Source organism: Dermacentor variabilis, chromosome 4 (assembly GCF_050947875.1).
Source record: "Dermacentor variabilis isolate Ectoservices chromosome 4, ASM5094787v1, whole genome shotgun sequence".
Classification (NCBI taxonomy): Eukaryota; Metazoa; Arthropoda; class Arachnida; order Ixodida; family Ixodidae; genus Dermacentor; species Dermacentor variabilis.
In genome coordinates, this window is record NC_134571.1 from 227,899,576 (window position 1) to 227,927,537 (window position 27,962).

General features: G+C 46.3%; 1 protein-coding gene across 12 annotated transcripts in view; it reads right to left on the reverse strand.

Annotated features, from left to right (window-relative positions):
- The window catches only part of LOC142580151 (uncharacterized), a 750,235-nt gene that overhangs the window by 559,045 nt on the left and 163,228 nt on the right, over window positions 1-27,962 (reverse strand). For 11 of the 12 annotated variants that reach the window (XR_012827590.1, XM_075690998.1, XM_075691004.1 and 8 more), the window contains one exon: window positions 2,407-2,481. The exons of the other annotated variant lie outside the window; for it this stretch is intronic. Coding sequence is in view for 10 of the 11 variants with exons in the window: in XM_075690998.1 (XP_075547113.1) it covers window positions 2,407-2,481 (75 nt within the window). In the remaining variant the exon portion in view is untranslated. The remainder of the gene's footprint in view (window positions 1-2,406; window positions 2,482-27,962) is intronic. 12 annotated transcript variants of the gene reach the window in all.

Sequence of the window (27,962 nt, forward strand, 5' to 3'; positions counted from 1 at the left end):
TGCCACGCAGAAGGGGCTTTCCGGCCGTGTGCAGACGTCAACAGAGCCCTATGTCACATACATTCAGGACGTCTTGGCTCTGTGCCGCAAAGTTGATGCACACATGACTGAGTCAGACAAGGTATCCCACATCCTCAAAGGCATTGCCGATGACGCCTTCAACTTGCTTGTATTCAACAACGTCGTGACGGTGGATGCTGTTATAAAAGAGTGCCGCCGCCTGGAACTCGCTAAAAGCTGACGTATCGACCAGCAATTTGCCCGTTTGCCCAACACCCCAGCGACATCTTCCTGTGCCGACGCTCCTCGTCCCAACAACACTGGCGATATTACCAAGATCGTCCGGCATGAGATTGAGGCCACCTATCCGGCTGCCTTCGAATCCAGCCCCACCAACGCACCTGCAGTCACCGTTTTCCTGATCCAGGCAGTTGTCCGCCAGGAGTTCGAAAACATGGGCCTTCACACCATCTGCTCGGCCCATCGCCCTGATACCCGTCTGGCTTCTTCGATTCCGCCCCGTCCGGCCTCTTCTTACCCACCACGTTTCCGCAACCTATCTGAATGGCACTGCTGACAACAAGGCCATTTGTTTTCACTCCCGTCGCATCGGGCACATTTCTTGGCACTGTCGAAGTCGCTGGACTTCCCCGACCCGGTCTGCTTATACTGCCTACTCTCGCCCCTCAGGTGGCCCTTCTCGTCCCTATGCCGCATGCTCCGATAATGCCGTCACTGACTCTCCTGCGTCGAACCGCCCCTATTCTCGTGCACCTTCGCCCCAACGACAACAATCTCGCTCTCCCCAGCCCCGTCGTTCCTTTTCGCCGACTCCCTTCAGACGCCGCTCCCAGCCGGAAAACTAGATGATGCAGCGCCTCGAGGTGACGCTGCATTGCTCCCTACGCCGCCAAATCCTCCACTGACGTTGTCCACTCATCTGAACCTTTATGACGTGCAAGTCGACGGTGTTCCTGTATCTGCTCTTATAGACACTGGGGCGGATTTGTCGGTAATGAGCGCTGACCTTCGTACCCGCCTGAAAAAAATAATCACGCCCGCCACGACGCATGTTGTCCGTGTCGCCGATGGCGGAACAGCCCCCGTAATTGGTATGTGTGCCGCCTATGTCTCCTTCGCCGATCGCTCCACAATTGCGCTACTCACAGTGATCGCCCACTGTCCCCAAGACATCATCCTCGGCTTATACTTCCTCTCCGCACATTCTGCTCTCATCGATTGTTCCGCCAGTACTCTCCACCTTGACCTGCCTGATTGACGCGGTTGTACTCAGCAACATGACGTAGTGTGTGCACGCACTCACGCTACGTCGGACTATATTTAGCCCTGTAGAATGAACCCCATTGAAGGGCTTAATTTCAAGCCTGCCGGATATAAATTAAACCTAGCAAGCTCAGTGCAATCCGATCTTCCGCCGAGACTATGTACCTCCAAGCCTGGTGCTGTTCCGGCTATTTCACCTGCGTTGCATGCTGGGGTGAGGGGGGAAGGGTATTTTGTAAGAGTCCCCCCCACCTAGACATTTCCGCCGCTGCTGATTGGATGCAGCTGTATGAGCGAGGAGGAGACGAGCGGCCCTAGCCAATCAGCAGCAGCCGAAATGAACAGCCCGCTAGGTGGACTCTTACAGAATAACCCCCCACCCCCCCTGCTCCGGAATATGCTACATTGCCAAAGCAAGCTCGAGGATGATGATGATGATGATGATGATGAGGACATTGCAAAGCATGTGCAGGCGTAGCAAACGAACTTAGCAACACGAAGCTCATGCACCAGTGAGTGCTCACATCACAGTTTTGTGTGATCATGTGTCCAGCTGTGTTTACAAACCTAGTGTATCCTCTCATTGCTCTCTGAACCGGTAACTTGGACTGGTCGCCGCAAACAAGACTCCAAATAATCACCTGTCGTGCTTCAAAGCAAATGAGATTTGTGCTGTGATTACCGAGTCATTAGCTACTTAATAGAGCAGAAAAAACAAGATAGTAAATTTTTGTCTCAGTACTCTTTAAGTGGTCGCTGTTGGCAGTAAGAGCTTAGAGGCAGCAATTTCAAATTGATATTTCGGGTTAAATTGTGAGTTTAGCGCACAGTTTTCTTTGTGTGATGATAACCATATTGGCCCCCTAGTCTCAATTACAAAGATAATCTGAATAATTGGGCGACCATGTCACTGCCTTGCTAAACAAAAAATCTCCCTACACGATAAAAAGAACAGAAAAAAAAAGAAGCTTTTTTTGTTACACATGTTCCTTAGCATTGTTGCAAGGTTTACGCAATGTGCCCTCCATAAGATTTGCCCTTGGGTTCTGGTGAAGTGTCGCAACAACAGTAGCTTTCACTTTGATGGGTCCTTGCGTACTGTCCACAAGGATGGTGACCAACCTTTGTAGCAGCCTCTGCAAGGCGGCCTGAGCTCCTCCTCCAGGCGTCAGGGCTGCCACCTCCTGCTGCTCCTTCCTGCAGCAGCACAAGCTTGTCTTATACTCACAGAAAAGACGTGCAAACCATGGTAGGTCTGTTCTTCAAGCTGCTATAACAACTCAGCAGTCCAATGCAAGGCTCACATGCCAGCAGGTTTTGAGACACACTTTTCTTTTTTATTTATAGGAATAAAAACTGGAGCAAAAGGCTAAATGGCATGAAATATACCTTTCAAATATTGTCATGGCACCATAAGGGGCAGTTGAAAGATAAATGCAGAAAGGATGTGATGAAGGCCTGGTCCCATTTCTGCATGTGGCACTGCAATTACATTATCACGTATGTCATCATTAATTCTTGAGTACTAGCCGTGCAATTTTGTAGTGTAGTTATTTCTCGTAACAATTAATTAAAGGGCCCCTGAAACGGTTCGGACAAATTTTGTAGACGCGTAGGGTACAGCTTAAGTAGAACATTCGCACCACAATTTAAGTGAAGCGTTACGTATTAATGGAGCTACAAGCGATTAGAAGCTACCCTCCTCCCTAGCCATTCTTTTCCTCCTCAACTCGTTCGCCGAGCGAGTGGGGCTAAGCTCCGCCTTCACTGGTTCAGCGTCACGATGCAACGTCACATCGTCCACTTCCGGTTGTTTTGGAGCCCGCCCCCGCCCGCGCGAGACCGCTCCTCTAGCCGCTTGGCCGTCGGCCCCAAGCGAGAGCTATCGAAGCAGCGTGCGTTGCGAGCATTCTGTCGTAGCGCCGAACGTGTCTTGTATTCCGGTAATCACAGGAAAGCTGGTCATTTCGGCAAATGACTGTAGGCATAAACTCAAGCTGATGAAGGAACTTTAGCGTAGACGTACGTGAGCGGCCTGATCGGTCTGCACGGTCCATACACTTGTTGGTGCAGCGCTTAACCAGCCAAACAAAGCGCTAATATTGCTCTAACCAAGTGTAAAACATTTTAAACATTTATAAAAACAACGTGTTCATGATTACACTCCTGCGAAATATACACATCAGCAGAAAGAAGAATACACTTTGTTGCTGCTACTGTGTATGGTTGAGCTCTGTGCCACCAGGTGGCTGCACCGTGCAGACCATTCGCATTTGCCCTTCTGCTCATCTCATGGCTCATCCCGTTACGGCAAAGTCAAGCGGCCAGACTCTGTCCCCTTGCGCTTGCATTTTCCCTAATACCGGACTCGGGAAACGCTATTGCGTTAGTAATCTTCCGGTGTAAAGTGACGGCCACAAACGCGCAAATCCTGGCGCCGATCGGATAGCGGCAGTCCGATGCGCAGCAGCCAGTTCGCTCGTACGCTGCCTTGCAGAGGGACACGATGTCGCAGCTTGACATATTGCCAGTCGCTACGTTTGCAGTCCACAAGGCAACAAAGTCGAATCATAGTGCTCGCGAAAAGACTGAGACCGACTCTGACCGCGGAGCTCTCTTCAAAATTGAGTACTTTGTAACACAAGCAGACGACACATGCTGTGTGCCGGAAGTGCTTAAGTGTGCTGAAAAATTATTCTTGTGCATTCTCTTTATGTTACTTTCTTTTCATAAAAACAAATTAACTAACATTCCAACTATTACGAAGATCATTTGTTTACCATAAAGTTGGAAAAATTATTGATCACGCGCCCTTGTCAGCCAATCGGATAGCTCGCCCCACTGACGTCGTATGGGTGATTTCGGTCATATGGGTAGGGGCGGCTTAAAATTCCGCCGAGCAGTGCGCTGCGATCGGCAGCGATGTGCATATTTAAAACCTTATAATAAATTACACGCTTTACGCGGAGCACTTTAGTGTGTCAATTAATGATCAGAAGGACCTACTCTAACGACTCAATACGTTTGTAGAAAATCGTCAAAAGCGTTTCAGGGTCCCTTTAACATTTAGCATTTATATAGTTCAGTACCTCTTTGTCTGTATAAACTGATTTCATATAGTTTGTGATCTCTGTGTATAACTTAACAATCGGGATCTGATTTATGCAATGGGTGCAAAGTTTATCTTTTCTTTAAAAAGTGCTGGTATACTCACACACTGCCTTCTTTACTAGATGCCTGCGGAATGGCTCGAGCTCCTAGTGCAACAGGCTTGGCCTCAGTTGTGAAGAAGTGTAGAGATGTGGCGTAAGCAACTGAAACTATCGTCACAAGTGACATGGCCGGCACAATCTTTTGGGTGTCCTCTTTAAAGATTGGTTGCCTATCTCTAGAATAGCTCTTGCCTGTAATGCCTGCCAATACAAGCTATGATTGCAGCTAATGGCCTTTGAGATCGGCGTTCATACATGACGACGATTTCAGAAGCTACACAAGGTAGTGCTCCGTGGTTCCCCTAGCCACATGTGGCGTTCATGACTGACACTAGTGGGAAGGAGGAGAGGCAAAGGGTCTTGCAGCTTGTTTTTCACTCATGGGCAGGCATCTAGCAAAGGAAGCAATGAATCATGCTATGCTACTGTTTGTCATGCCTATTGTCAGGCCTTGAAACATGTTCAAGCCAAGTTCATAGCTTTTAGTTCCAGTCTGTTTCCGCGTATTGTCATGCAAATAAGTAAATATATTTTTAACCAGTTCTGTAAATGGTACAGCTCCATTTCTGAGAGTTGTTTCTCACTTTGCATGGCCCAAATGCCTAAACATAAAACATCTTTGGTACATTGAACACCAATCTGCACCATGTGATTACCTAATTGCTGACTCTGCAGTAGTCAGCAGACACTCGGCAGACTTCCAAGTCCTGCCATAAAAGCTGCCATATTCTGCCATAAAAGCAGTCCCAGCAAGAGCATCACTGTTGTAGCAGCAGCAGTTGCATTTGCAAACACGCAACTAAGCGAACTTCTATGATTTCACAGGCTAGCTGCATCGGCTGCCCTTGAGGGCGCTGCAGTGACTATCCGGCTGATCACCCTTGCATCCTACACGTGCCTGCCTGGTACTGACTACCCTGCTTGTCTCAGCACGCACCCCGCTGAAGCCATCCCCAAGCCGCGTTCTATGCAGCCCGGATTCCTGCTATAAAAGCTGCCCCAGCGAAAGCAACACTGTTTTAGCAGCAGGAGTTGCATTCACCAGCATGCAACTGAGCAAACTTCCTTGGTTTCACAGGCTAGCTGCATTGGCTACCCTCGAGGTCGCTGCGGTGACTATCTGGGTGATCACCCTTGCATTCCACACATGCCTGCGCAGCGCTGACTACCCTGCTGCTCTCGGCACACACTCCGCTGAAGCTACCCCCAAGCTGCATTTTACACAGCCCGTATTCTTGCCATAAAAGCCATCCCAGCAAGAGCATCACTGTTGTAGCAGCAGCAGTTGCATTTGCAAGCACGCAACTAAGCGAACTTCTTTGGTTTCACAGGTTGGTTGCTTTCATTATTGATATTTTTTAGAATGTGTCAATCCTGCAAGTGCTGCTCCTACTGTTGTTGCTGCTATAGTTTTTTTCTGCTTCCGTACTGACATTGCATTCACTATTTAGCCCTCTTCGCTATGCCAACAAATGCTGAACTCTGTAAGCGAATGGACAAGCTAGAAGCTATATTGAAGCATCGCTTGAATGTATTAGTCGACCGGCTAGTTGTAAGTATACAAACTAAGCTTCAGGACAAAGCTTAGAGTGTGATGCGAACTGAAGATGGTCGCATGGACGACAGTCTAAAGCCTCTGAACGATGTAGTGGAGTCAACCCGATCTCAACAGCTTGAGTCGCCTACAGTAAACTGCACTTTGAAAGCAGAACACGAAGTCCTTCAAGGGGAAGTCATTGACCTTGAGCAATAGTCAAAATTAAATAACTTGGAAATAACGGGGGGTGCCTTGTGCCCATGGGGAGGATTGTACCGCAATCCAGGCTGCCATCGGCGACTAAATTCACTCTAAAGTCTCGGCCACTGATGTCGACACATTGCATCGCGTACCAGCAAAGTCTGGTTATAAGAATATAACCGTGCGGTTTTGCTCTCGACCAAAAAACTGAATTCATGAAGAAGGCGCAAAGGGCCTAACTGAATAGCCGAAGCATAGGGTTTTCAGGAGAGAACACGCAGGCAATATTTGTCAATGAGCATCTATTGCCAGACAACAAGCGTTTGTTCTCCAGGACGCTTGCCTTAAAGAAGGGAAAAAGTTGGCAGTTCATCTGGACAGAAAACTGTCAAATCAAAGTGCGAAAATCTCCTTACAGTCGGGTATTTCGCATCGCTTCTCATTCTGATCTATCTATTAATACCTAAGCTTGCATAAGCCTTCCAATTTTCAATCTTTAAGCTCTGTCCAATGGCTTTGTACGTTTTGCCTGAAGAATGCGAGGCTTACTTTTCATCACCCTGCCATTCATTTATCCATTTCAATGCACAAAATCTGCAAAAAAAGAAAACAAACATGAATGATATCACAAATTTTCGATTATCTACCCATGATAGTTTCTCTCTTTCTTGCGTTAGTGAAACCTGGCCCTACGCATCTCACAATAACTTGTATAGCTTTCTTTTTTTTGTACTCATCTGAGTACTGCCATCTCGTTAGCAGTAATCATGGTGGTGCTGCTTTTTTTTTTTTTTTTAATTCCTCCGAGTTGCGTTTCCACAGGCAATCTGACTTGACACTCAACTTGGGTAATTGCAAATTTGTTTTGGGTCAAATTTAATGATAAATTTTTTTCACAAGATAAGAAAAACCTAATAGGTGGTCGCATCTATCGTTTACCTTCATCATCTGGAAGTGCGTTATACTTAGGCCTAGGTGATTTGCTGCAGAAACTAATGTTATAGCAGAAAAATGTCATTATCATGGGCGATATTAATATTGACCTTTTAGATACATCCAACTCACTATTTATTCACTATGTTAGATGCCTAAGTGGGTTTAATAATAATAATAATAATAATTTATTTCTGCCTCAAAAAATACAGACAAGGGAGCTGCAGAAAAGGCTGTCCTAAACAGCTTGACTCAGCCGCAGCCCCGAAATACAAAGCAGCAGCGACGGACAATCTCATCGCAGACATGGTGGCTTCACATAACAATATAGCAACAACATAAGAAGAGCAAACAACTTATCTGCCCTTACATGTGCACAAACCAAATTCAGGATGTCTACCAAGTTGGCATTTCCAAATTCCCTGAGTTTTCCAGGTTTTCCCTCAGTGCCTTTGCAAAATTCCCTGAGTGATGTAGAACTATGTTTTATGTCAAGACAGGCTGAAACCACATCGCCCGATGCTGTCACTCTCTAGTCGTCATCATCTTCATCAGACTGGCTACGCCCACTGCAGGGCAAAGGCCTCTCCCATACTTCTCCAACTACCGCGGTCATGTACTAATTATGGCCATGTTGTCTCTGCAAACTTCTTAATCTCATCCGCCCACCTAACTTTCTGCCCTCCCGTGCTATGCTTTCCTTCTCTTGGAACCCTTGAAAAAAAAAATTAAAGAAAGACAACTTAATCCAATTTGAATACTAAGGAGTAGTGTTTGTGTTATTCAAAAAGAGAATAGAAGGGAGGGGCTAGTAAAATGCAGAGCAAATAAAATTTATTCGAAAAAAATTGCAAATGGTGTCGGACATTCTCAAATACAAATAAAAAGGAAACGCACGCAGAAGCACATATTTTCGAATATGAACTATTTTTATCAACTGATAGCTCAGTGGTATGAGGCCCGAGATTTGTCACAATTGATATTCTCTCTCAACAGCTCGTGAGTCAACCTCAACTGTCCTGACATACTCTCAGCCCGCGCACGCCGCCTCAGTGTTGTGTTTCAATGCTTTAAAGAGTTTATTTTGGTTTGGATGAGGGACAACTGCATCTCAGCATCAGCCGACACTGTTTTTTGAACCCAAGCTCCTTTGAAAATGCGGCAGCACGTTTCCTTTCCCGTTGATTCCTCAGTGCGTAGGTTCTTTGTTCTTGACTTCCGTCCGCCACTCGTTCGCGCCACGGACCATTTGAAGCAACTTCTTGGTCAGTCGCACAGTGCACGTCTATCCCCCTTAGGGGCCGCGAAAACATCCGAAAAATCGGCCGGTTAGAAAAGAAATGCATGTCATTTGCAGCCCTTAGGGGCTCAAACCGGCACAGGCACATTCGCAAACGCTCTGAAGGCCTGTCGATACACGTATTAGACATAATGGTGCTCGTACTGCGACAGGAATTACCGGGTGCACGCTCGTATAATTAAGAAATACATACTGCGTCCCGTGATATTAACCGCTTCCCACGCTGGTTATGCTTCACTGTAATACTTTTGCGCATGCTTCACCAAATAACATTTCTGTACAAAGGCAAAGCTGACTTTCGGGAACAGGCATTATGCAACGCACCATGCTCTCCAAGTTTCTAAGCCAATCGCGAGGACCACAAAGGCGGAGTCCATGCCATTGCTGACAGAAGCGAATTCTTTCAATAAAAAGTGCGGCACTCAACGGCAAGAAGCTTCATAGTGAACGTCGAAGCAGCTAGGCGTAGCGTTGCCGCAGTGATGGCTAAGGCTGCCAGTGGATCTGCATGCGAGAGCGCCGGTTCGAGGCGGCGAGGTAATCAAAATGGCAGCGGTGGTGGCTTTTATTAATGCCATTTCGGACCTGCGGTCACGGCAAAACATCCGGAAAATCGGACGGCGAAGAGTTCTTGCGTCCGAAATTTCAGACGTTCTGATACATTGACTCTAGGGGTGCCGCGAAGCCGTCCAAATTATCGGGAATGCGGAAAGTCGGTCGTTGACTGTACATTGGAAACTCTGCTAGCTGACGACAGGGCGTCAAAGACGATTCATTAAGATTCCTGTCTGTTATTCCAGTCAGCATTACCGCGACTTTCAACCTTTTCAATAAAATTACAGCTAATTTTCCCTGATAGAGGCACAAATTCCCTGAGATTTCCCTGAGTTGTTCCAGACTACTCAAAATCCCTGAGAATTCCCGGTTTTCCCGGTTTTCCAGGTTGGTAGACACCCTGAAATTACTTCGTCAGGCAATAATTGAAGCCATAGCGCTGGATTGACAGGGACATGAAAGTCGACAGGACGTGCGCTACAGTCGCTGTCAATCCAGTGCTATGACTTCAATTGATGCAACGAACCAACTAGCCCAAAAATCTGCGCTTCTGTACTTCGTCAGAAGTGTGATTACACTTATTTAAGAGAATCGTCAAATAACATGCATCAAATAATAGCACGAATGACAAAGAATAATGGACACAATAAAGATAGAACAAAGAAAACATCCCATATTAAGCTTAACCACAACTAGGTATCAAAACCTAATTACTCTTTCAACTCACTGTCCCACAAATAAATAGGGCACACTTATCGACCACATATTATCTAATTTTCTTACTACAGTGCAGTCCACTTGCAGCGATACCGCATATAACAACATATCAGTTATAATAATGAGCCAACTTAAGAGTGTCGATTTATACATTAGGGCTATGAGAAAAAAAAATACATAACGATATGTTATTCACCGTATATTGGATATAGTGATCAAAACCTTGTCTTCAGGATGGCATTATTTATGCAGCATAATCGTGAAATTTGCATTCCTAATTTCTGCTTAAACGAATGATGCCGAGGCAGGGTGACACGTGTGCCTACGCACATTTGTATCTGCCACCGTGCATCATCATCATCAGCCCGGTTACGCCCACTGCAGGGCAAAGGCCTCTCCCATACGTCTCCAACTACCCCGGTCATGTACTAATTGTGGCCATGTTGTCCCTGCAAACTTCTTAATCTCATCCACCCACCTAACTTTCTGCCGCCCTCTGCTACGCTTCCCTTCACTTGGAATCCAGTCCGTAACCCTTAATGACCATCGGTTATCTTCACTCCTCATTACATCTCCTGCCCAAGCCCCCCCGCCCCCCCCCCCCATTTCTTTTTCTTGATTTCAACTAAGATGTCATTAACTCGCGTTTGTTCCCTCACCCAGCCTGCTCTCTTCTTATTCCCCTTAACGTTACACCCATCATTCTTCTTTCCATAGCTCGTTGCGTCGTCCTCAACTTAAGTGGCACCCTTTTCGTAAGCCACCGGGCAGTGAATTCCGCCTGACCGCCCGAATATGATGCTAGCCGCCTCACATCCGTGTCACGCACGACCGAGCTGCGTGTGAAGAGAAAAAAAAAAAAAGGGAAGCGGAGCGGCTCCCACCCACTTCTCAGCGAGCGCGGAAATGCACTGCGGAAGCACCAGTGGACAGCCCAGTTGACAGAAGACGGTGCCGACAAAGCGCAATGTTGTATTGCTTGAGACGAAGCTGCAAATTTTGCAAGGCCCAATGTGTGAGCTCACACAGAAGCACTGCGATCATGCCGGCTGCAACCAGGGGCCATGCCAATCAATGGGAAAGGAGAGTTTGTGTGCCTGGACGAAATTAAATGTGCTGGCAATGCTGTAAAAAATAATGGAAAGCATTGAACTGTTTCTTAGGTCGATTCAATCGTAATGCCGTAATAGTTATGATACAATCGGGGGACCTTCTCCTTGACAAGCCCTTGCACACTGCCACCTCCTTCATTAATTTCTTCTGTACAGATAATCAAGGTTGCTGATGACCAACTGACCCAGACTTACCCCATGTGCCTGATAACTTCTTCCTCTTGCGACACCTGATGACATAGTCATAGCAATTTCCAGTCTAGAAAATACAGGGCCAGGTCTTGATAACTTCAGCCCATCTCTCATAAAGATAATAGCATACTTAATATCTGGAATATTCTGTCACACAGTGAACCTTATCTTTAAGACAGAAATTTATCCATCCAAGTTCTTTGGAAAAGGCCAAAATAAACCCTGCTTTCAAGAAGGGAGACAACCATCTAACATCTACCTACCACCCTATTGCTATACTTTCGTTTTTTAGTAAAATTGGCAAAAAAACTAATAGTTATACATTTATCAAGTTATTTGTCAAAATTTCATATCCTACCACCAAATAAATTTGGGTTTATGGAGGGATACTCAACTGATTTAGCATAAATATTTCTAACAGATAATATTTGGCGGCCAATTGACACTGGAAATTTTGCTGGTATGTTACTTATTGATCTTTCTAAAACATCTGCTATATTAGACTATTGGCATAACTAGCATGGCACTGCAATTATTATGTAACTATTTGAGAGATAGAGAATACACTGTATCAATATCTACCACTTACTCACATCCTAAAACAACTAAAATTGGTGTACCGCAAGGATTTATATGAGGACCTCTCTTGTTTTTCATATACATTAATGACCTCTCACAGTACCTAAAGTCCTCCGATTGTATCCTTTTCTCTGATGACACTACCATCTTCTCCTCAGACAAAATCTACATTTATTAATGTGCAAGCTAACCACGATGCGGCAAACATTGTAACCTGGTGCCGGCTAGACAGACAATACATTAATACTACAAAATCCAACGTCGTCATTTTCTCAGCTAAACAAAAGCTTCTCTCAGGGTCTCTATTGCTAACCTTTGCGTCTAGCACACTTCATCCTACTGACAGTGTACTGTTTCTTGGTGTCACTTCAGATAAATACCGAAAACTTGGCGAGCGTGTTTTATCCTTAACAAAGAAGGCAGCATATGAGATTGCAATATTAATTAAAGTTTGCAATTTTTTTAATCTGAAGACACTCATCTCGTTCTACTACACTTTTACTCACACGTACGTTAATTATCGCATATCATCATGGGGGAGCACATATCCCACACAATTATCCCCACTGCAGCATGCCCAAAGCAAGCAATTCGCATCATAACATGTAGCAGCTAACATCAGAGGCATCCCCATTGCTCAGGTATAAAAGTATTTTATCATTACAGAAAGTGAATAAATACTCACTTGGAATACTTGGTCAAAAATCTGTTAACAGAAAGCTCCCATTCCCTATAATTACTAACAGCCAGTATCCACACTCCACATCTACCCGATTCACTTCTACCAACAGCTATTTATTACCAAAACATAAAACTACCTAATTATGGTAATCTTACTAAAAAATTTTTGAGCCACACTATTTTGGAACTCATTATCATGTCATATTAAGATACTTTCGCATTTTTACACATTTAAATCAAACCTCCGTAAATGTTTTCACTCAATATAACAATTTCATTGTTAACATTATATTGTTACAGTGCGTCAATGGCAGTGGAGCAGCAGCATCAGCAGCAACAACAACATTAAGAGGGGAGCAAAGAAGAGAAGGACAATGTGCAGTACCAGCACCCAGTTGCCCTTCGGCTCCCTGAAATAACTAATTACAATGAAGGCGCCAAATAAAACAATGGACGAAGGAAGGTGACACGGGACAGCCACGTAGGCGCCTACGTGGCTGTCCACACCTACGCTGTCCAGTGTCGCCTTCCTTCGTCCGTTGTTTTATTTGGCACTTTCGTTGTAATCATATATAACCAACTCGCCCACCAGCACGTGCTCAGTCCCTGAAATAAATGTCTTCTACACACCCCGTAACGGAATGGTGGAGGTGCGGGGTATTTAAGCATCCAGCGATGGAATCGCTACCATCTGAATCTCATCGCAGTCATCGACTGGCGGGACTGCCACCATCCTTAACAGCAGGCATGTCCCGAGAAACTGAAGCTCCAAGGCCAACGGCCTCTTTGCAACTGTACAAGGGGCCACCAAGCTTTGATGGGACTGGCGGTGAGGACATGGACGAGCGGTTGAAGCAGTACCGACAGGTGAGCAAACATAATGGCTGGAACTCCGCTGCTCAGCTGTTGAATGTTGTGTTCTCGCTGACTAATATTGCTCTCATGTGGTATGACAACCATGAGAACATGCTTACGACCTGCGATACGTTTGTCCACGAACTGAAAAAGTGGTTTGGGGACTCCGCAAAGAGGAAGAAGCGAGCTGAACAGACCCTGTACCAAAAGGCCCAACTCTCTGGCGAGACTTGTACTATGCACATACTCAAGCTATGTAGACTCGTGGGTTCTAGTATGTCCGATGAAAATAAGGTGGGTCATCTTAAGGGCATAGCTGAAGATGTATACCAGTTCTTGATAGCCAAAGAAAACGTGACATCTGTGGCAAACATAATCCAACATTGCCCTACGTTTGAAGCACTGAAGATGTGTTGCATGGCACCAAAATTTGGCCGTTTGGCTAATGTGCTGACATTGGCCTGCACCAAGCCGAGCACACCATCCAATCCGTCGTCGGTGATATGACAGGTAGTCCGGGAATAGCTCCTCCAGTGCTACGAAATGGGCCGTTGTGGTAGCGGCGACTCTCGAGGCAACGAGCCCAGACTACCATCCGCGTCGTGGCAACCCTCTATTAATGCAGCAAATGTGGACGATTATAGAGCTGTGCTTCCGTCTGAACCCATGAACCAGTCTCGCTTCAACAACGAGCAGCAGCATAGCACTTCTTATCCAGCGCAGCGGTACCATACCACTTATTCAGGGTGCAGAGAATATGACGATCATGACAGATACCCCATGCTTGCTGGCAGAAATGAAGGCTTTGAGCAGCACCGTGAAATTCAGCCTCGTCGTGTGTGCTATAGTTGCGGTGTCCCTGGCCACATTACCAGGTTTTGCGACCGCCGCCGACCTTTCCAAGAACCTCCACGTGCAACGTACCAGTAAAATTATCAATCCTATTCCACGTCATGGCCTTCGCCCCCACCAACCAACCGTGGACTTCGTCAAAGTAGCTTCCAGAACCCATCACCAGCCTCCAATCACAGCTTAACGCCACCGCCTGCTCCACGTGCTCTGCGGTCTCCATCACCGCGGCATCGCCTGCTATACCCATCACCAGAAAACTAGGTAGTGTGGCGGATGGGGGTGAGGTCGCTGGATACCATTCGCTGCCAACCGACATTCCTCCGCCAGTTTTTATACTGAAAAACAGAGTTCACGTGCTTGCTGACGACATACCTACAATCGCTCTTGTGGATACTCGGGCAACAATTTCCGTGACGAGTAAATTTTAAAGCCCTACTGGGTCAAAAAGTGGTGTTTTCTCGGAACAATATTTCAATGTTTCGTAGTGATAGTGGTGACATGTTGTGCCCAGTCGGTGTTTGTAGTGTGCATGTGTGTTTGTGTGGCAAAGTATTTACCACTCAATTTGCCGTTATTCCTCAATCCATGCACAATGTTATTTTAAGCATTGATTTTTTGCAGGAGTGTGATGCAACCGTTGACTGTCGAAGTGGGGAGCTTTCGGTACAACACGAGGTTATGACAGGACTCGTGGAGAACTCGCCACGTCAAGACAGTGTCTTTTGTGTTTCCAAGGACATCGTCACTCCCCCACTATCCGCGGTATGCATTTTGGTCATTTGCTCTAATACCAACCCCGCCAGATTTGAAGCTGCAACTGTTGGCCTGCAACTCTTCATTTGGCCTGTGTAAAGAGGAACGGTTTGGTTCCGCATTGTTTAGTGTCAGTAGTTGAAGGACACTCTGGATTATGGGCAATGAACTACGCGACCCAGCCCATACTTCTCCCTTCTGGAATGTAGTGCGCTCTCTTCAAAGAAGAGACACCGGAGTTACTGGCTGTATATGAAGCTGCAGACTAGTCCCTCGATCCCTGCCCATTGGACTCAAAACTACTTCAGATGGTGAGTGTAGTATAGTGTCGCCCCCTGTCAGATCTCTGTGTCATCGTACATGTGTGTTTTGTAGTTGTTTAGCTAGATGGCGCACCCCCCTTCTGTCATGTGACGAGCTTGGGCCAATCTGGAGGTGTCATCTAGCGTGTGCAGCCTTTATAAGTAATAAACGGCCGTGGGTCGGCCGAGTCTTCGTCCAGTTTTCATCGGGAGCAGTTTGCTCCGTGTCTCCTTCCTGCGCCGGCGCTTGCCGCGCGTTCACCCGGTCGGGGCCCCCCGCTTGCCTGCCGCTGCCGACACAACATCTTTTGGCGACGAGGATGGGATTCCCGCAGCGGTTCCGACCGAAGCCCCGGGAAACCAGCGAGCTTCGTAAGTGAAGCGTCCTTTACGTGTCGGCACGGCCTGCAAACGCCGCCGACGCACTTGGCGTCGCGAGGCTTCCGAGCCTAGGCCTACTCGCCCCCTTGTTCTTCCGTGCTCCATTCCTGCTGCGAGCTCCGGCTTGTTTTCTGCACTGTCTCCTGCGCGCTACCGGGCATGGCGTCTTTTACGGCGAACCTTCCCGTTTTTCTTGAAGTGCCCGGCCCACCGTTAATTCCGTGGTATCGCTGGAAAAAAATTTTTCAGGCCCACCTCGAAGCGGCCGGCGGTGGCGACTGGACGGACGCGCGACGAGCGTCCGCGCTCGTCAGCGCTCTCGGGCGTGAGGGACAACGGAAGTACTTTGCAGACGAGGAGCAGGAAGCAGCAAGGCAGTTAACCAGCGCAGCGTCAGCTTCAAGCGAAGCAGCAAGGCAGTCGACCGGCGCAGCGTCAACGTCAAGTGATGCGGTCCCGCCAGCGTCAGAGTTTCCGAGACTCTTGCAGCGGCTTGACCGGCTGTTCGCCGCGTCAACAAATGTCCTGGCGGAACGGCACGAATTCACCAGCCGAAAGCAGTTCGAGGGAGAAGGATTCCTGGAATTCGTGACCGCATTGAAGGAGAAGGCGGTACAGTGCAACTTCGGCACAAGCTATGACGAGCGCGTCCGAGACCAAATCATACTTGGGGTAGCGAACGTCAGCGTTCGCGAAAAGTTGCTGGCTCATGGCGAAACCCTGTCCCTGGACAAGGCAGAAGAAATTGGACGCTCGTTAGAAGCCCTGCATCGAGCGAACCGCGCGTTCGGCTCCGAAAATGTACGAAGAATCGAGGCATCTCAACTTGGCGTTCCGTCGGCTGGCCAAGATGGCCGACGTAGTCCGGGAGGCCGCCAAGATGGCCGACGTAGTCCGGGAGGCCGCCAAGATGGCCGACGTAGTCCGGGAGGCCGCCAAGATGGCCGACGTAGTCCGGGAGGCCGCCAAGATGGCCGACGTAGTCCGGGAGGCCGCCAAGATGGCCGACGTAGTCCGGGAGGCCGCCAAGAGGGCCGACTTCTTCCGAGAAGCCGCCAAGAGGGCCGACATTTCGCACATGGCTCCTCCGGGAACCGTGGTGCATGCGACCGGTGTGGCAGCACGAAGCATATTGCAACGTACAAGAATTGTCCAGCAAGGAACCGGCGGTGCAACGCCTGCCACACGTTGGGCCATTTTGCATCAGTATGCCGGAAAACCCGTACTGTTCAACACGTCTCTTCCGCAGAGACGCTGTCTTCAACTTCCGCAAGGCAGCCGTCCGCGTCTGTCTTGACGGTAAGCGCTTTTGAAACTAAAAAAGATTTGGAAGTTCCGGTCGTAGTGAACGGCGTCTCCATGCGACTGCCGGTGGATACGGGAGCGTCTGTGTCATGCATGACGGCCGAAGATTTTAGAAATAGCTTTGGTCGACAGCACAGGCTGTCACATCCAACAGTGGACTTGAGAAATTTCTCCAAGCAACGCATCAACATTCAAGGCCTGTTTCAAGCCACTGTCCAGTTTTTCCAAAGGTCATGCTCCGTCACGTTCCACGTAACGACTACAGGAACATCACTGCTGGGTTTAGACGCTATCCAACGCTTGGGCATACAGATCGACGGTACGTCGCTGACATGTCGTCTACCATCGCTTCCTTCAGTACAGAACCCCACAGGTGTGCCTCCGGGTTATGATCACCTTTCCAGTGACGAGTTGGGTCTCGTCAACAACTGTGTGCACCGAATTCATCGGCAGCAAGATGCGAAACCAGTATCTTCAAAGTTGCGCAGACTACCCCTGGCTCTCCGTGACCAGGTCACAAATGAATTGCGACGTCTCGAGGACTGCGACGTCATCGAGCGCGTCGAGGCTTCTGAGTGGGCGTCTCCACTCGTGGTGGTGCGCAAGAAGGATGGAACCATGCAGCTCTGTGTAGATCTACGGGAACAGGACAGTCTTGTGCCTCACGTTCAAGAAAGGGTCTTGCAGAAACAGTGGCAGACTAAACAGTACGTGGACAAACGTAGAGGTGCTCAGGCAACTCGTATCAAGGTGGGAGACACCGTCAGAATAAGATTTAAGAGGAAAGGATTTTTTAAGTACAGTAAACCTCGTAAAGTCAAGGCCCAGATAGGACCATCTACTTTTCTACTCAGTGATGGGAAGACGTGGCATGTGTCTAAGTTAACCCTAGTGATAAAGGATTCAGCAGGTAGTACATTGTGTACAAGTGACAAAGATTTTTTGTACTCTTATTCAAACCTGGATAGTCATTCCGATGACTCGTCTGGCGTGACATCGTCCTTTCATAGGCATAACTTAAGTAGCCCGTCTGACTGTATCACTTCAGAGTTTACACAGTCAGCAGTCGTCTCTGATTCCGTAGGAGAATCGGTAGCCTCCCAGGACTTGTTGGGACGTCGAGAGGAGCTTCCTGGGCAACCCTCTCCAGCTTTGAGCGACAACCACATTCAATTGTCCAACCAGGGGGAGGGAAATAGTGGGACGACTGGGTCTTTAAAGTCGACCGATACGCGTCGCAACCCCCAAAGTTCTGAGGTACGCACGCGTCCTCATCGTGACAGAAAACGGCCTCCGTGGCTCGATGATTTTGTTTTTGTAGTGTAGAGCGTATTGCAGTCTTCGAAATGCCACGGCTAGGGGCCTCGATGTGACATTTAGGAGACAGTCCACATGTTTCATTAACACAGGAAAAAAGTGCTCCTTGTTGCGGTGCAGTGAGTTTTGTGCCGTGTTCCTTGTCACTTTGTTTGAGTGACTGCCCGTGTTTTGGTGCCCAAGACTGGTGCGCGTGTATGTGAACTTGGGCGGGGACGGACTGAAATTATTGTGGACTTAAGTGCGTGCTTTGTGTGCTGCTGGCGCGCGTGTGTGAACGTGGGGGGGAACGAACTGAAATTGCCTTTGGACTTAAGTGCGCGTGTTGTGTGCGCGTTTCACTGTATGCTTACTTTGTTTCCAGGGGGGGATGATGTAGTATAGTGTCGCCCCCTGTCAGATCTCTGTGTCATCGTACATGTGTGTTTTGTAGTTGTTTAGCTAGATGGCGCACCCCCCTTCTGTCATGTGACGAGCTTGGGCCAATCTGGAGGTGTCATCTAGCGTGTGCAGCCTTTATAAGTAATAAACGGCCGTGGGTCGGCCGAGTCTTCGTCCAGTTTTCATCGGGAGCAGTTTGCTCCGTGTCTCCTTCCTGCGCCGGCGCTTGCCGCGCGTTCGCCCGGTCGGGGCCCCCCGCTTGCCTGCCGCTGCCGACACAACAGTGAGCAAGTCGCTCAGCACGGGTGAGCGCTACACATTATTGGATGTTCTACCCAAGCACTCGCAAGTGTTTGACTTTTCACATTTCACAGACTGACAAGACGTCCCAAATTCCGTCTCGAACACGCCATCGTATAAATACCGGATTAGCGCACTCTATACGACAGAAGCCATACAAAGTATCCCCGACTGAGCGCAAGATAATTGGCAAGCAAGCTCAGGAAATCCTGCACAAGAGGATAATTCAGGAGTCCGCGAGTCCCTGGGCTGCACCTGTCATTCTCATGAAAAAGAAAGATGGCAGTTGGCGATTCTGTGTTGATTATCGGTGGCTAAACAACGTTACCAAGAAAGATGTCTACCTGCTTCCGCGTATAGATCGTGCCTCAGACTGCCTTCATTTGGCTTCTTACTTCTCTTCTGTTGACTTGAGATCTGGCTACTGGCAAATCCCGATGCATGCAGAGGATAAGGAAAAAACAGTATTCGTAACACCAGATAAACTTTGTAAATTTAATGTCATGCCATTCGACTTGTGCAATGCACCCGCCAGCTTTGAACGATTCATGGATATTATTCTGCAAGGTTTAAAGTGGGAGATATGCATGTGCTAGCTCGACGATGTTATTATCCTTGGGTGCACATTTCACGAGCACAACATGCGTCTCGGCATTGTCCTCAGCTGCATACAGAAGGCTTGTCTTGTGCTCAATTCTAAACAGTGCCATTTTGGTGAGCGCCAAGCCTTGGTGTTGGGAGATATTGTGGACAAAGACGGCGTCAGGCCTGACCCTATGAAGACAGAGGCTGTTAAAGCATTTGAACCACCTCAGTCTGGAAAACAACTTCGCGGCTTTCTAGGGCTCTGCTCCTATTTTAGGTAGTTCATTCCTCAATTTGCTGACATCGCTTATCCCTTGACAAGCCTTCTGCAAAAGAACGACATTTTCGAGTGGACACCTGATTGTTCTGCATCCTTTCGACAGCTGATGTTTCTGCTGATGTCGCGACCGATCGTCCAACAATTCAATCCTCCCACACCAACAGAAGTCCACACAGATGCGAGTGGAGTAGGTCTTGGTGCTGTTCTGGTTCAATGCTTGGATGACAAAGAACAGGTCATTGCCTACGCAAGTAGATCATTAAGCAAACCTGAGTGCGACTACAAGGTTACTGAGCAGGAATGTCTTGCTGTTATTTTTGTGGTGCAGTAATTTCGGTCGTACCTGTATGGGCGTCACTTTACGATAGTCACCAATCATCATTCTTTGTGCTGGCTTGTGAATCTTTGCAATCCATCTGGACGCCTTGCTCGATGGGCCCGGCGTCTGCAAGAGTACAGCTTCACTGTATTATATATAAGGGCGGCCAACGACATGCTGATGCCGATTGCCTTTCCCAGACGCCTCTTAGTACAACGGAATGCGACGCTGACAGTTTTGACCACGTCACCGCATCCATACACCATGATTTCTCAGATGCCACAACCTTCGCAAGAGAGCAACGTGATGATCTGAGTTGAGAGCCACTTTCCTGTGCTGCGAAAAAGTTGCATCATGTAGTTTTTGTGTTCAGGATGGACTGCTGTATAAGAACTCCGCGACAGATGCATGGTTTCTTCTTGTGCTGCCAGAAGCCCTCCGCTCTTCTGTTTTGCGTGTTGTCCACGATGATCCAACTTTAGGTAATTTAGGGTCCATGCAGACACGCCATCATGCGAAAGAGATTTTACTGGTCTCAAATGCACAAGACCACAGAGACATACGTAGCCACTTGCACGGAGTCAAAGTCACAAGAGACCTAATGAATGAATAAATATATGATGTTTAATGGCGCAAGGACCAGGTGTGGTCAAAGAGCGCCATGCTAGTGTTAATGAGTTTGCAGTGGACTGATGGTGTCTGTGAACTTAATGTGACGTGGCTGTAAAAGGCCTAAGTCTATATATATTCTATAAAATCTACGTGTAGTAAAATTATGGGAATGACTATTGACATGTACTATGAACATTAGAATGCAGAAAGAAAGAATGATGCAATAGATAAAATCTGTGAGGCGCTAAAATTGTCTAGAGCACTACTGCCTCACCAGAGCCCTTGAAAGCCAAGGGCCTAGAGGCATGTGCTTTACAAAGAAAACTATCGTAGCAGCATCCTCTGGAAAGAGGATGCGCTACAAAATTAATGGGCTTGTGAGATGGAGCACAACACCTTTCAAAAAGGCGAGGACTGCTTTGGTCTTAAAAAGCGGTTAGTCACGAAGAAACATAGCCGGATGCAGGGGAATAATATGGTGGTATGCAAAAGAGAAATGTTTTCTCCTGTCTCTTTCGGCTTGCTGGCACTCCAGGAAGACATGGAGGACGGTCAGCCAATCGCCACATCTACTACAGGTTGGAGGCTCGTTACCGGTCAAGAGAAAGTTGTGAGTGCCAAATGTGTGTCCTATTCTCAGTTTAGTGAATAGGACATCTGTTCTTTGTAGTTTCGTAGCTGGGTGCCAGAAACCTAACTTCGGCTTATTAGGTGAAGCTTATTACTCGTTTCTGTGTCCCACAAGCGTTGCCAGTGGCTTCGGAGTTTGTTTCTTAGGAAAGGCTTCATGTCTGTGGCAGGGACAGCAGCAGAATGAATACCTTGTGATGCTATTGATTTGGCGATCTCGTCGGCAAGCACATTTCCCTCGATTTCTCTATGGCCAGGAACCCAGCATATTACTACATGCCTATGTGATAAGTAGATGTTACATAAGAATGAGTAGAGTTCATTGAAGACAGGATTGGTATGCTTTTGAGAAGAAATGAGTGCTTTTACAAGACTTAACGAGTCTGTGAATATGATGGCTTTGTCAAGTTTCAGTTTCTTTATATGTTTTACTGCACACAGTGCTGCGTAGACTTCTGCAGTGAAGATACTTGTTATGGGGTTCAACACGTCAGATTCAGTAAAAGAGGGACCAACAGCAGCGTAGGATACGCCAGCATGCGATTTTGATGCGTCTGTGTAAAAGTCGGAGCAGGAGTACTTCAATTGAAGCTCACAGAAATGCACGGAAATTTCAAGCTCAGGAGCGTGCTTTGTGACCTTTAGAAAGGATACGTCACATTCTACCACCTGCCACTGCCAGGGCGGTAATAGCTTAACTGCAGGCATTAGGCGATGTTCGAGAAATGGGACATCCATTTCTTCGCTAAGTTCTTCTACATGCAGTGAGAAAGGTAATTTAATAGAGGGTCTATTGCGAAAAAGTGTTTCACACATCAAGTCGTTAACGGTTGTGAAACACGGATGTTCCTTATTAGAGCGCACTTTCAGAAAATAGTTAAAGCTGATGTATGTTCTCCGAAAATGGAGTGACCACTCATCGGACTCGACATAAAACTTTCAACAGGGCTTGTTCTAAATGCACCAGTGGCCAGGTGGATTCCCAGATGGTGAACGGGGTCTAACATCTTTAGCGTGCTCGGGGCGGCAGAGTGATATACTATGGCACCATAGTCTATTCGTGATCGAACTAGGCTCCTGTAGATTCAACAGGCACTTCCTGTCGCTACCCCATGTTGTGTGGGATAGGATTTTAAGTAGGTTCATTGTTTTTAAACATTTTGTTTTTAGACATTTTATGTGTGGAATGAAAGTAAGCTTGGAGTCAAGTATAACAGCTAGAAATTTGTGCTCTTTGTTAAAAGGAATTTGTTGTCCGCCCAGTTCTAGAAAAGGATCTGGGACCAGGCCTCTCTTTCTTGTGCAGAGAACACAGGAACATTTGTGGGGGTTGATTTTAAATCCATTTTGGTCTGCCCACATGGACACCTTATTTAGGTCCTGCTGTACCTCCCTCTCGCAGACTGTGAGGATGCAGGATTTGAAACCTATTTGTATATCGTTTACGTAGACAGAATAAAAAATAGCTGGTGGTAATGATGCACGAAGCGGTGTCCAACTTTACGACAAAGAGCGTGCAGCTGAGTACTCCACCCTGGGGTACCCCAGTTTCCTGTATGAATGTACGCGACAGTGCAGGACCTATTTTCACCCGAAATGTATGGTTCTCTAGGTAGCTCTCTATAATAGTTAACATATTGCCGTGGATGCCCAGCGCCGAAAGGTCGCGCAGGATTCCGTACCACCAGGTTGTGCTGTACACTTTTTCGATATCCAGAAATACAGATAAGAAAGATTGTTTGTGCACGAAGGCATTGCGAATGCTCGCTTCGATGCGCACGAGATGGTCGGTTGTAGATCGTCCTTCCCTAAAACCACATTGAAATGGGTCAAGCATTTTACTGGACTCTAGGAGATTTACAAGACAGCAATTGATCATTTTTTCAAAAAGCTTACAAAGGCAGCTTGTAAGCGCTATGGGATGGTAGCTAGTAAGCAATGGAGAGTTTTTACCATGCTTCAAAACAGGGATCACAATAGCCTCCTTCCACTTTGATGGGAGATAACCAGCAGCCCAGATAGTATTGAGAAGTGTAAGTAGCGTGATTTGTGTGTGGGAATGCAGGTGCTTAAGCATATCATACATGATTCTATCGGGGCCCGGTGCAGAGTTCCGACGTACTGATAAGGAAGCTTTAAGTTCAGCAATGGTAAAAGGATGATTATAAGGATCGTTTGGGATGCATTTCCGATTCAGTGGCTTAAGTTCTTCTATTGCTTTATGTTTAAGAAAGTTCTCCGAATAGTGAGTGGAGCTAGACACACGCTCGAAGTGTTCACCGAGAGCATCAGCCTGGTCTTCTAACTTTATCCACAAGGGGCAATGGCTGAAATTGTTGTCCCTTTAGTTTCCTCAGCCCGTTCCATACTTTTGCCTCCTGTGTGTAGGAGTTAATGCCGGACAAGAATCTCTCCCAGCTTGTCTTCTTTGCTTGCCTTCGCGTCTGCCTTCCCTGTGATTTAATGTTTTTAAATTCTATCAGATTTTCTGCAGTGGGGTATTGGCGCAGTATGCCCCACGCTTTATTTTGTTTTTTCCGCGCCTCCTTGCATTCCTCATTCCACCACGGAACTCGTCTTTTGGATGAGGTACCCCTTGATTGTGGGATGAAGTTACTCGCTGCCTCGATGATAAAAGTTGTAAAATACGCTACCGCGTCATCAATACTAAAATCCATGATAAATCTCGTGATAGGCAAGTCGGTTCCTTAAAATGCTCCTAGTCGGCAGAAGCTAGCTTCCACCGAGGCGTATATGAAGGGCATTGATGTTCTTCAATTAAGCTTAAAAGTATTGGAAAATGGTCACTTCCGTATGGATTTTGACTAAGACTCCAATCTAGGTAAGGGAAAAGATCTGTGGAGCCAATAGATAGGTCTATGGAAGAATGTGAATTGTGATACATATTATAATAAGTCGGTTCGTTTTTATTGAAGAGACATGTTCCAGTTACTTAAAAAGTTTTCTACTAATCGACTTCTCGCGTCGCATCGCAAGTCTCCCCACATCGTGTGGTGAGCATTAAAATCTCCCACAAGTATGTAAGGTTCGGCAAGTTGGATAATAAGGTTGTAAAAGTCTGTTTTCTTGAGATGATGGTTCGGGGGCATATAAATAGAACAGACAGTGATTAATTTATTAAAAAGAATGGCCCGAACTGCCACTGCCTCAAGGGTCGTCTGAAGGGCGACGTGTCGTCAAGCTACAGACTTGTCCGCTATTATTTCTACTTCGTCAGAGGCGTTAGCCTCATCGCGGTCTTTTCGGAAGATGAAGTATTTGCGAAGAAAGTTTGTGTTTGTAGGTTTCATATGTGTCTCCTGAACACACAGCAACTTGGGATTGTGTTTGTGTAGTAGTTCTCTAATGTCGTCGAGGTTATTTAGAAGTCTTCGTACATTCCACTGTAGTATTTGTGTATCCATTATGCTATTTGTGTTTATGCTGTGTGTTTAAGACACGAGGATTAGCTCACGGGCCATTTTCAGGCACCGTGACGGGAGTTTTGTCTCTTTTGGAGTGATCAAGAGTGCCTCATCGCTCCTTAGGCACTGGTGGTGCAGTCTTGCTGGTGGTTGTGTCCATCGCCTCTTGCAAGAAGCTGGACACGCGCTCTTCGGAGCACTTTGCTTAGCGTGAAGGCCTCGGCACATTGGATGAGGCCTTTGAGACCACCTGCCAGGGGGTAGATGGCCCCTCCTGCTGGGTTAACGTAGCTGCGCCAGCTGCAGTCGCCGGGGGGGCGGATGACATCACTGCCGCCTCACTGGGTGTGGGTCGGACAGCCGCCGGAGACCGTTGTGGCGCTGCCCCCTGACGCGCCACTTCGGCAAATGTGTTCTTGGGCAGGTAGGATACCCGCCTGCGTGCCTCCTTGAAAGTTATGTTTTCTCTTACTTTTATCGTCCCAATTTCTTTTTTTTTTTTCCAGGATGGGCACAACCGCGAATATGCAGCGTGCTCCCCTTCACAGTTTACACAATGGAGAGAGTTTTCACAAGATTCAGAGGTGTGCTCATGAGCACTGCGTTTCGTGCAGGTTTGGTGGCCTCGGCAGCTCTGTGAACTATAACCGAAATGCTGGCATTTGAAGCAACGCAGGGGATTAGGAACATATGGGCGAACACTGAGCTTGATAAACCCGGCGTCGATGGACTCAGGCAGAACACTTGTGCCAAAAGTAAGTATCAGATGTTTGGTCTATTTCTTTATTATCACGCCTCATCTTAATTCGCTTAATGTTTATGACGTTCTGCTCACTGAAGCCCTCCAAGAGCTCAGCCTCAATCAGCTCCAAGAGACCATCATCGGAGACTATGCCACGGGTGGTATTCATGGTACGATGCGGAGTTACTGTTACTTTGGCGTCACCAAATGAAACTAGATTGGGTAGCTTTTCATCACAACACAACACAACACATCACAACAGCTCCACATCTATCGATGTCTGTATAACAAGCGTAAACAAACACGATTATAACGCAGGCATATTGTGCTCAGGCCTTAGTGATCACCTACCTATATATATTTGTACACAAAACTTATTCATTAAAGAAAAACGTCCAAATCTCCCGCGATATAGAAGTATTAATGACAAAACTCTTCTTAAGTTTAGCGAATTAATTAAACGAGCTGACTGGTCACATGTGTAGGTGCAAGAAAATCCAGATAAAGCATATGACACTTTCTTAGAAATCTTCGTTCAATGTTACAACACTGCTTTTCCGCTACAACAGTTCCAAAATAAGAAAGGGTAAAAATAGAAAGCCATGGATAAATAGTGACCTTTTAAAAAGAATCAAGCAAAAGAATGCACTTTTTCACAGATTTCTAGCTACCAGAGATATTACAATATTGCGAGAGTTCAAACAATTTCGCAACAGGTTAAACAGGGACACTAGAAAAGCAAAAATAGCCTATTATGAAGTAATGTTCTCGCGCATAAAGTCAGATCCTGCAAAAGTATGGAAGCAAGTTTATTCTTTAACTGGAAGAACAGTGTCATGCAATACACCCAAAGAAATAAAAGTTAATGATATTATTTTAGAAGGCAGGGAGCTTGCGAATGCAATTAATCATTACTTCGTTAATGTGGCTGTTAGCGATGAGGATACAATGCAATATGAAATTGAACTAGGTAACCAGGTGAATTCTCTCGTGTTGAACGAGGTATCACCAGAAGAAGTCCGCAGATACATAGCAGAACTAAGGACCAACATTTCAAGTGGTTACGATGACGTAAGAGTGGCTCCAGTTAAGGCTGTTGCATCTATACTTAGCCCGGTATTAGCATATCTTATAAATTTTTCGTTTCTGGAGGGAACTTTCCCAACAAAACTTAAAGTGGCGAAAGTTACTCCTATCCATAAAGGCGGCATTGCTTCTGAATTAACAAATTATCGACCGATATCCGTGCTACCAGTCTTCTCGAAAATATATGAAAAATGCATAAACAACCGTCTTACGAAATATCTCGACAAACACAGCCTATTATCGCCATATCAACATGGTTTTCGAAAAAACAAAACGACGGAAGAGGCTCTAATAAGTGTAAAAAACCACATAATAGAGAATATTGAAAATAAGATGTTCACTTTGGGTGTCTTCCTTGATCTGCGTAAAGCTTTCGATTCAGTTGACCATCATATCCTATTGCTGAAATTAAGCCGCTATGAAATTCGTGGTGTTGTCCTGGACTTATTTAAAAGCTATTTATCATCAAGATATCAATTTGTAGGCATAGACAATGTAGAGTCCCAGTACTTAAGCGTAATAAAAGGAGTTCCACAGGGATCTATATTAGGTCCCGTGCTTTTCCTTCTATATATCAATGATATTACAGATGTTCAATATACACTGGAAATTACAATGTTTGCTGACGACACTAGCCTGTTCTTCACAGGATCTACTATTCATGAAGTGGAAGCTTCAGCAAATCTATACCTCACTAAACTTTCAGGTTGGCTAACAAAAAATAAACTAAAACTAAACACACAAAAAACTAAATTTGTTATGTTCAGGCCTATTAACAAGCACATCCGCGGTAATGTAATAATTTATTATAATGACCAACGCATCAAACAAGTAAACACACAGAAATTCCTAGGAGTCTGGTTCCATGAACACCTGTCATGGACACCACACGTGCAACATCTCTTAACTGATCTGGCTCGCTCTGTAGGATGTCTCAGTAAAATCGCTTCCCTTCTCCCTTCGTGGTTAACTAAATCACTCCGCTATACGTTATTTTACTCGAAACTACTATACAACAACTAAAACAAATTATGATAGGTTAATAATCCTGCAGAAGCGCGCGCCTCGTATTCTGGAAAAATATAAAGGTCATGCCAAGGACCTAGCCACTGAACCACTTTTTCTCAAACAAGAAATCCTATCCGCAAAGAAAGTATATAATCTAAAGTTGATGCAACACATACATAAACACAAATTACAGGATGCCTTCCCAAGAACTGTATCCATGAAATATGGGTTCAGAAGCTCTAGCCGACAAACTAAAAAAATACGCACGAACTATGGCAAACAGGCCATTGAATATAAAGCAGTGCAATTATTAAACCTCCATGAATCGAATATTGACCTTACATTACAAGCCAAGAAGCTCAAGCGCAATTATAGATCATTCCTTCCGACTACTAACCTCATAGTCGATCCATAAATGTTGTCAAATTATGTTTTGTATATATTGAGATGAATTTTTTTTCATTTCTTTATATATATATATATATGTATGTATATATATATATATATATATTTTTTTTTTGTTGCT